Genomic DNA, 10595 nt, shown 5'->3' on the forward strand with positions numbered 1-10595 from the left:
TCGTGTCACTCACGTTACGCTCGACACATTCCAACGCAGCTGCCACAATTCAAGCTCACGTCCTCCGGACAGTTACATCAATCTTACCATCGTTCGAGGCGGAACCGGAAGAATGGCCGCATCTCAGGAACTTGGCATTAGCCGATCCTGATTTTCTCATCCCGCGGCCAGTTGACATCCTCATCGGCGCAGACGCTTACGGGTAAATCATCAAGCCCAATATCATTCGGCATTCTCCACTCATGCCGATAGCGCAACTCTCCATTTTCGGATGGCTCGTTCTTGGACCAGTCAACAGGGAAGCAACACGCACATCAACGCACCATGCTTCTACTCAAGTCAACGAGGATGCTCTCAACGAGTTACTGACAAAATTTTGGGTTCAAGAGGAGGTGCCTACTCACGATGTCAACAAACTCACTCCTGACGAGCAGAGGTGCGAAGAGCACTTCAAGGCCACACACTCTCGTGATTCTTCAGGGAGGTACGTCGTCAGGATTCCGCTCAAATCACCAGTATATCTTCTGGATGATTCGTACCACGTCGCCCATCAGTGCCTCAAGGGACTACGCAGACGATTCTCAAGGGATGTGAACTATCAACGTCTCTATCAACAATTTATGATGGATTACGAGACGCTCAACCACATGACGAAGGCATCATCCATCTCCAGTCGTCGCTCACACTTCTACCTGCCACATCACGGGGTTCTCAAGCCTGACAGTACAACAACCAAGCTGCGGGTCGTATTTAATGGCTCCAGCGCATCCACATCGGGCTACTCTGTCAACGACCTCATGTATACGGGAGCGAAATTGCATCTGAACATCTCAGATGTTCTCCTATGGATACGAAGACATCGTCACATTTTCGCTACGGACATCACCAAGATGTACAGGCAGATCAAAATTCACAAGGATGACTGGGAGTTACAACGGATACTCTGGATGGACGATCAACTCAATGAAGTGCCATATCATCTGACAACCGTCACCTACGGGACAAAGGCCGCGCCGTTCTTGGCCGTCAGGACGCTGTTACAACTAGCAGAGGACGAAGGACATAAATATCCACTGGCTGTGCCATCCATCACTCATGGCAAGTATGTCGATGACATATTTGGTGGTGCAGATACGATTCAACAATTGCAGGAGGTCGCACATCAACTAAAGGGCCTCTGCATGGCGGGCGGCTTCCCACTAGCAAAATGGCATGCTACTCATCTCGATATACTCAAGACTGTTACCGACAGCGAAGACCAAGGCTTACCAATCACATGCGACGATTGCGCAACCAAGATACTCGGACTTAAATGGCTCCCTCAAGAAGACACCTTTGCATTCTCAACGCGAAGCTCACGCAAAGAAGGCAGGCTCACAAAACGCCTCGTATTATCTGAAGTGGCTCAGATATTCGATCCACTTGGCTTTGCATCACCCGTCGTGATCAAGGCCAAAATTCTCTTGCAGGAGCTGTGGCTGCACAAGCTCCAATGGGATGATCCACTGCCATCCCAGCTCTCAACCCGGTGGCTCTCCATCAGAGAAGAACTCACAAGTCTGGCCAGACTCTCAATACCTCGGTGGCTCAATACATGGAGCGACTCGCAAGTGGAACTTCATGGATTCTCTGATGCTTCTCAATTGGCAATGGCTGCAGTCATATACATATCCGTTCACGACTCAAACGGCGCCACGTTTTCACTTGTGTGCTCCAAGACTAAGGTAGCACCTCTCAAGCGGCTCTCAATCCCGCGACTGGAACTCACGGCTGCTTTACTGCTCTCTCGACTCATGCAATACGTCAAAGCCACTTTGAACATGGACGTTACGGCAACGCATATGTGGACGGACTCTTTCGTAACACTTTCGGGGATCAGATCTCATGCATCACGCTGAAAGGATTTTGTCAGGAACAGGGTGGCTCAAATTCAAGAGCTCACTCCAGCTGCTCACTGGAGATACATGCCTGGAACTTCCAACCCGGCTGATTGCGCATCACGAGGCCTCACGACCACTCAACTTCAAAACCACGCACTTTGGTGGACGGGACCACCATGGATACTCAATTCAGACTCATGGCCGTCGCAACCAGCACTCTCTGACGAGATGAGTGCTACAGAAGCTCGCCCAGGCGTTTCGCTACTGACGGTTACGCCAAGGACTGAATATCAATGGGACCTCATCTACAGGTACTCAAACCTCACTAAACTATTGAAGATTACAGCTCTCTGTTTCAGATTCGTCTCACGGTTGAAGAAAGTCCACGACTCATTGTGTTTGAGATTCCTCCAGTTATCTCAATTGTACTGCCCTCGCCATCTCACGGTTATTCGCGAGGCCCAATGGTACCGCGCGCGCGACCGCGCGACCGGGTAACGAGCACGTGTCGGGCCCGTGAACATGGCTCGAGGGCTTGCGCGCAAGCTCAGAGAGTTCAGTCGTCGTGAGAAAGTCGTCGTTGTAAGCGGTGGAAAAGTTCGCATCGGCTGACTGAATTATCGTGCTCGCTCTCAAGTGCTATCTCAGTGCCATCTCACATTGACAATTAGTGCTCACCCGGGAAAGACTCATTAGTTAAGTGCTCAAATCGAGTGCATCGGTGTTCTGCGCAAAGGCCTCTCATTCTGTACGTGCACGCTCGCTTGTAGCCGGCCACCGGCTCAACGGGCGGCACATCCCCGACGGTCTTGTGCGAACAAGAGAGCTCGAAGGACTCGCTCACCTCAATCATACGCCTCGGTAAATCTCAACTGTACATAGTGTAAATACAATTAAACGTTCAACTCATTTTAAAGAAACTGAATCGTAGTCATTCTCGCCACGTTGCACGTCCTTTCTCACCCCCCGATCCACTCGCAGCGCTCACGGAGATTTCGCGATCTTTCGATCTCATGACGAGATTCGAAAGGGAGGAAATTTCCCAAACACATTGCCTGTCAGACACATCTCTCCAGAGACCTTGGAGAAAGCGAGGCTCTTCTGGATTCAGGCCACTCAAGCAACGTACTTCTCGCACGAGCTCAAGGCATTACAGGCAGACTCCCCGTTGGCAAAGGCACACGCATTCAACAGATTGACTGCGTACATCGACGCTCAAGGAGTTATTCGCGTCGGCGGACGACTCGCTCACGCAGCTCTCGCATTCGATGCGACACATCCTGTAATCTTGCCTCGTCACTCTCAGCTGTCGTCACTTATCATCGCTCACGCTCATCAACGGACGCTACATGGAGGCACGCAGCTTACGCTGTCGCACATCCGACAACAATACTGGATTCTAGGCGGGAAGGCCCCTGTCAAGTCCCACATTCTGCGGTGTGTCACGTGTGCTCGGCAGAGGGGGATCCGTGCTCATCAATTGATGGGCCAACTACCTCTCTCTCGGGTTACGCAGGCACGACCGTTCACTCACACAGGTGTGGACTACGCGGGGCTGCTCACCGTCAAAACGTGGAAAGGAAGAGGTGCCAAAACAACTAAAGGCTGGATTTGCGTTTTTGTCTGCTTCTCAACCTCAGCAGTACACCTCGAGGCGGTCAGTGACTACTCTACGGAGGGATTCATTGCCGCCTATCGACGCTTCTCATCCAGACGCGGCATTGCTCACACCTTACACTCCGACTGCGGCACCAATTTCATCGGCGCGGATGCGGCTCTCAAAAGGCTGTTTATCCAGAGCACTCAAGAACATCAGCGAGTTTCTCACCTGCTCTCGCAAGACAACACCCGATGGGAATTTAATCCCTCAGCGACACCTCACATGGGAGGAAAATGGGAGGCCGTCGTAAAATCTATCAAGTACCACCTACGGCGGACCATTGGAGAAAGCGTGCTCACCTTTGAGGAGCTCACCACATTGCTCACTCAAATTGAGGCAATCCTCAACTCGCGCCCTCTCGAACCATTGAGTGACGACGCGGACGACATCGCAGCACTCACGCCAGGTCACTTCCTCGTAGGAAGTCCGCTCACCGCCATACCAGAGCTCTCACTCACCGACCTGGCAATCGCAAGACTCTCTCGATGGCAGCTCATCCAGCAGAAGGCACAACACACTGGGCAGCGCATTACCTACAACGACAACAAGCCATCTCAAAGTGGCACCACAGGAACAACGAAATCAAGGTCGGGTCATTGGTGCTCATCACCGACGAGCGGCTACCGCCATGCAAGTGGCCGTTAGCCCGGATCACGGCTCTACACCCTGGGGAGGATGGTCTCGTGCGGGTGGTGACTCTGAAGACGGCCACTACCACTCTCATCCGACCAGTGGTCAAGCTCGCCGTCCTGCCAATCTCATCATAACATCAGGGATCATCAACTACGTTGCTGATGGCGGGCGGAATGTTCGAGATTCATTTCTGAATCTCGGTCAGTTCGTTACCGGCGTGATGGCAGCATCAGCCGGGTCAGATCGTGCAGCGCCGCAGGAGCGCTGCGCGCGCATGCCCGATCGCGACGCGAGGGGACCGCGCTTCGTCACGTCCGTTACCGGCCCTTTTGGCTGATGGCTACGGTACCTAGTACACGCGTCGTGAAGTGCAGAAGATCTTTCTAGTGCTCTGGTGGACTTTCTCATCCGAGAACTGACTCAGTGTGAACATTCAGTGAACGCTTTGCAGTGCGACACATTCAGGACATTCGATACAGCATCACCGGCAGCTCAAGCTCACCACGCATCGCACGCCGGCGTAGCGTGGACACGGCTCACGGGCATCCGCATTCACGAGGCCGGCTCTAGATAAATACTATCGACCTGTGCAAGTGATTAAGAGACTTTTCATCCACCGTTATCTCATAGACTACCGAACTGTAAGCTTCTATACTTATTAAACTGACACGGTATTTTACTCAAACGGCCTGAGTTACAATCACGTGAGATTCCACCTTCTAAAGCGTGCATCCGCTCCCGAGCCTCTCACCGCAAAGTCCTCTCAGCGCTGCTTCCATCCGCAGAGGTCCAGCGAGCTCTTCCAAAGGAGAATCGCTAACACATTGTAATCTACTTTTATTAGTTGTGTGGGATTATTAGTCCACAAAGTCCTGTCTCCCACAACTCACAACTCACGGATAAGATTACAAAGAAAGCTTTATTCTGAGTCTATTACAAATATGTGTTTCAGTTATTCCCGATACGCGCAACGACTCGCAACGATATTCGCACTTTTAATACTCGCAGTGATACTCGCGGTGATGCTCGCGATTCGTTATAGCTCTCAACTCTCCGAAGGTTCTCGCAAGACTCTGTCAGAGTCATGCCCTCGTCCTAGCTCAACGTACAGATACAAATGCTTTATTTGTTTCCGTCGTCCGCAACGGTCGCGCTCGACCGCCGAATCAACTCGCGTCGCTGCTTGCCCGTGCGGCGGGCGTTTAGACAATTTTGAGGAACATCGAATATCCTACACTCGGCCATTCTGCACGGATGTTCGACCTCGAATATCACTCCTTGTCGCTATCTAACTCATCGCTTGATAATTCGGGTAACCATGGCTTCATGTGATCAGAAGAAGTTGAAGTCATGTACGGGCCTTCGCAGGTGCCCTCTCGCTGCATATTATACCTATTATTACGCAAAACTCGGGTCACTCTATAAGGGCCAAGAAACTTTGACGCTAGCTTCAAGCCCGGTTTCTGCTGGGTTCGCTTAATTGCAACCAAATCACCTTCTCCATAGTTTACAGCCGCGATTCTCTTTCTATTATACGTTCGACGATTCTCACGTTGCACTTTTAATATATTCTCTACCGCGCGTTCTCTTATTTCATCGCGTTCCCTCTGGTGCATCTCTACCCACTCGCTTTCAATTAATCTACGTATCTCGGGGTCATCTCGCAATCGTACTTTAGTACCAAATAATAAGCGAAAAGGATCGGTACCTATACTTCGGTGTACTATAGTGTTCATGTACTGTTGCGCACGCTCTAAATATTTATGCCATTCATCGCACTTTGGATCCGACAATTTTGTTAACAACGGAATTAACGTACGGTTCACACGCTCGACTTGGCCATTAGCCCTTGGTACTCCGGTAGTAATTAGAATGTGCTCGATACCTTCATTCACGCAGTACTCAGAAAATTCATTAGAGGTGAAGGCAGTACCTCTGTCAGAAATTATCCTATGCGGATTCCCGAAAACAAACGCTTGCTTACGCAATTTTTCCAAGACTTCGCTCGCACTTGTGGTCTTGGTCGCATATAACCACACAAACTTGGAAAATGCATCTATTACAACAAAGATATGCTTATAGCTTTTTTTCGTAGAAGGGAGTGGACCCAAATGGGCAATATGATATGTATCGAGGGGAACTTCTCCCTTTGGAATCGAGTTTAAGAAGCCCTCCTGTTTACCACGCTTTCTCTCAGCTAAAATGCACGCAACGCAGTTTCGTATTATCTTTTCGATCTTCGCTCCGACATTCGGTATCCAATAATCGCTACGCAGAATCGCTTCAGTCTTTGCCACTGAAAAATGGCCCCTCTCGTGCGCTTGCCTAATAATCTGTGATTGCATACTCTTTGGTACAACTAATAATAATTCGCCTTTATCCTCTCGGAAAAGTAAACCGCCTTTCACTACGTAATCGCTTGCTTTATTCGACTCTACTAAATCGAGGATTTTCTTAATATCGCTATCTTCCGCTTGCGCTTTCTTTAACCGTGAAGTCAAACCGCTTCTCTTTTTTTCGACAAAATTGCACTCCGGTAATGGGTGACGACTCAACGCGTCTACATGCTTCATATTCTTGCCAGGGCGATGCTCAACTTTATATTGAAACTCCTCAAGTAATAGTGCCCATCTCGCGACCCTCACGCATAGATCTCTTTTATTCATTGTTGCTACGAAAGATCGACAATCAGTTACGATAGTAAATGGAATTCCCAACAAATAAATCCTAAATTTCCTAAGTGCTCTCACTATTGCTAACACTTCTAGCTCATAACTCGCGTACTTCTGTTCCGCTAATGTCGTTTTATGACTACTATAATAAACGGGATGCCACTCATTATCAATTTTACCTCTTTGCAGCAGTATTGCACCGAATCCATACATCGATGCATCCGTATGAAGTTCTGTTTCGGCGTCAATCTCGTAAAGCTTTAATATGGGTTTGGTACAAAGAATCTCTTTTAATCGCAGAAACGCATGTCTTTCTTTTTCGCCAAATTCAAACTTAACATTCGCCTTCAAAAGATCACTCAACGGTCGCGCGACGCTCGAATATTGCGGTATAAACTTTCTAAAATATCCGCTAAGTCCTAAAAAACTTTGTACTCGCTTCACACTCGTAAGTTTAGGAAATTTCCTAACCGCCTCGATTTTGCGCTCGGAAGGGGATACATATCCGTTCTCCACGTTATGTCCAAGGAACTCGACACGCTCTTTCAGAAAGCTACACTTTGACCAATTAATCATCAGACCAGCCTCACTCGCAACTCGCAAGACACTCTCTAAATTTCGTATTCCGGTCTCATAATCAATTGATGGGACAATCAAATCATCCAAGTAAGTCAATACAGTCTTAGCTCGAATCAAATCCGCAAATACAATGTTAATAAATCTCTGAAAGATGGCCGGAGAATTGCACAAACCAAACGGAACACGCAGAAGTTCGTAATGTCCATCTGGCACAATAAAAGCTGTATACTTAGTACTTTGCTCACTGACCTTAACATGGAAGAAGCCATTCTTCAAATCAAGAGTACTGTAAAGCTTTGCCCCTTGTAATGAATCTAGCTGATCCTCTATTAATGGTAACGGGTATCTATCTCTTATTATTTTTTTATTTAATTGCCGATAGTCGACACACAATCTCGCGGAACCGTCTTTTTTCTTAGCTAGTACAACTGGGCTCGCATAATCTGACAAAGAAGGACGTACCACACCATCACGCATCCACTCGTCTATCTGTGCATTCACCAGTCCTCTCTCCGATACCGACAATCGTCTTGCCCGCTGATAAACGGGTTCGTCATCTGTCAAAGTTATTGACATCTTAAAATCTATTTCTCGCGTTTTAATCGGTTTGTAACTTCGTACAAGCCTCTTAATCTCATCTCTGTGTTTCGGCTCTGGCACATGAGATACGTCGATTTCGCGTTCGTTAATCACGTCAATCTGTAAAATTTCTGGTAAGTTATCGTTCGCGCGCTCCTGCTCTAACAACGGGCTAATTTCAATTTTTCCCGCTTTTATCTTTAGCTCGACTAAATTCAAGAAATCAGTACCAATAAGTAAATCATGACTCATAAATGTATCCGGAACAATACGCACAAGAATGGAATAGACATGACTATCTATCGTTAACTCCGTATTAAACTCGCCTAACGTTGAATTATTGTTCGTACCCACGCCACGGAATCGAAGTTCTCTCAACTCTAATCGCGGACAACCCAATCGGACATACGCACTAGCTCGCATCAGACTAATGTCACTTCCTGTGTCTATAAGAGCAATTATTTCACGATCGCCTATACTAACGCTTCGTACATACTTATCGCATTTCTTACTTGCAGTAGCATCAACGCTTCTCACCGCACTCTGCTTTTTCGCACATTTCGCGGCAATATGTCCGCGCTCACCACATTGAAAACACTTTGGACCTTCTGTTTTCGTGGGACAATCTGCAGCCGTGTGATCTCGCAGACCGCAGTTGTAGCAACGCCTCTCAGACTCGACACTCGCCGCTTCCTTCCTTTCACCCTTAGCCTTCTCACTGGTTCGTCGTCGCTGGTCTCCGCCGTTCCGCCGCCGCTGCTCTGCATTCCCGATGTTGTTACTCGAGACTTTGTCCTTCAACGTCACCTTCTCGAAGGCCTTCCGCAACGATGCCATCGTCGTGATCTGTCCAATACGCGCTTGATCTCGTAGGCTCGAAACTGGTATGCCATCAATGACGTACTCGACTACCTCGTCCTCAGGAATAGGTATGCGGTTAGCCAAAATGATCTTCTCGTGAGCGTATTGGTGGAAGGTTTCGTTTGGCTTCCACACGCGCTCCTCAAACTGTTTGCGCAACTTCATCCTACTTGGGCGATGATCGTACATTTCACGCAACTCACCAAGCAAATCGTCAACGGGTAATTCGATGTGCTCTGCTTTTGATTGCAGCCACTCAGAGGCCCTACCCTTTAGACGCATGCCGATCAGAATCTTAACGTGATCATCTGGCAGACGATACGTTCTTTTCAGCAATTTGAGCTGCGACTCCCAGTTCTCATAGTTGCCGGCATTACCATCGAAATAACCAAGTAGATCCGCTATGGCTGTGATACTGGCCTTTGCGACATCACGAGGGTTGTTGTCTCTCTCCGACTGACCTTGGTTCGTCGCATCCGGTTGTTGCCTTTCCTTCAATAACTCGATCTCTCTTCTCATCAGTTGTAATTCTCGTTCGGCTAATTGTCTCTCCCTACGATACCACTCGATCTCCTGCTCACGAGCTGCTGCCATCGGCATCACGTTGAGTTCGTCTTGATCCTCAGGGGGAAACTCCTGTGCCTCAGGATCTAGCGGCCATCCACCGGTCGGATCTGCCTCGCGCAGCCGCTCCAACAGCTCAGCTTTGTTTCCTACCACGGACAAATTCAGTTCTCGTAATCTCTCTTTCAGTTGAGTCACTGTATAACTTGACGGATTCGATGCACTCATCTTGACGCGTCGGGCACCAGGCACTCGCGACACGAAACTAGAATCTGCGAATTCGTTCGGTATCGCCTCACGAAACTTTTCCGCGCAGATCGCTCTTTGTCTCTCACGCACGCTCGGGTTCGCGCAGTCTCTCTCTTTTCGCGCTCTTTTTCGGTCGACTCGGTACACGCGCGCGGCCCGTGCTGTTCACGCTCGCGACCTGTGTCACTCGCGCTCGCGGTCACGACGTACTCTCGCCGTCTCTCTCGCACTCACAAAGGCATACGCGCCGCGGGGACAACGCGAAACACAATCCGTCTCTCTCGCACTCACAAAGGCATACGCGCCACGGGGACAACGCGAAACACAATCTGTCTCTCTCGCATTACAAAGACGTGTCTCTCTCTTCTCACGATCGACACCGTTTTGTTCTTATCTCGCTGGTTCGCGATGATCTTATCGCTAGCTCGCGATGTTCCTATCGCTGGCTCGCGACGTTCCTATCGCGCTGGCTCGCGATGTTCTTATCCCGCTGGACGAGATGTTCTTATCCCGGACGAGCCCCCAAAATTTGTGGGATTATTAGTCCACAAAGTCCTGTCGCTCACAACTCACAACTCACGGATAAGATTACAAAGAAAGCTTTATTCTGAGTCTATTACAAATATGTGTTTCAGTTATTCCCGATACGCGCAACGACTCGCAACGATATTCGCACTTTTAATACTCGCAGTGATACTCGCGGTGATGCTCGCGATTCGTTATAGCTTTCAACTCTCCGAAGGTTCTCGCAAGACTCTGTCAGAGTTATGCCCTCGTCCTAGCTCAACGTACAGATACAAATGCTTTATTTGTTTCCGTCGTCCGCAACGGTCGCGCTCGACCGCCGAATCAACTCGCGTCGCTGCTTGCCCGTGCGGCGGGCGTTTAGACAATTTTGAGGAACATCGAATATCCTAC

General features: G+C 49.1%; 2 protein-coding genes across 2 annotated transcripts; both read left to right on the plus strand.

Annotated features, from left to right (window-relative positions):
• Nucleotides 1–242: 242 nt before the first annotated feature.
• LOC105556954 lies at nucleotides 243–1898 on the plus strand. Its single transcript, XM_012004070.1, has one exon. It carries the CDS (start codon nucleotides 243–245, stop codon nucleotides 1896–1898), a length of 1656 nt encoding a protein of 551 aa, XP_011859460.1.
• Nucleotides 1899–1964: 66 nt separating this feature from the next.
• On the plus strand, nucleotides 1965–4185 carry LOC105556955. The gene is made up of 2 exons (XM_012004071.1): nucleotides 1965–2191; nucleotides 2943–4185. Exons 1-2 carry the CDS (start codon nucleotides 1965–1967, stop codon nucleotides 4183–4185), a joined length of 1470 nt encoding a protein of 489 aa, XP_011859461.1.
• Nucleotides 4186–10595: the final 6410 nt, after the last annotated feature.

This window comes from Vollenhovia emeryi, unplaced genomic scaffold (genome assembly GCF_000949405.1).
Source record: "Vollenhovia emeryi isolate VEMERY1.0 unplaced genomic scaffold, V.emery_V1.0 DF939689.1, whole genome shotgun sequence".
Lineage (NCBI taxonomy): Eukaryota > Metazoa > Arthropoda > Insecta > Hymenoptera > Formicidae > Vollenhovia > Vollenhovia emeryi.

Excerpts from the sequence above, each read along its gene's own strand:
- LOC105556954 (XM_012004070.1), top strand. The coding sequence starts at position 243 with ATGCCGATAGCGCAACTCTCCATTTTCGGATGGCTCGTTCTTGGACCA.
- LOC105556955 (XM_012004071.1), top strand. The coding sequence starts at position 1,965 with ATGCCTGGAACTTCCAACCCGGCTGATTGCGCATCACGAGGCCTCACG. Across the intron at positions 2,192-2,942 it reads CAATGGGACCTCATCTACAG|ACACATCTCTCCAGAGACCT; the intron begins GTACTCAAACCT and ends ATTGCCTGTCAG.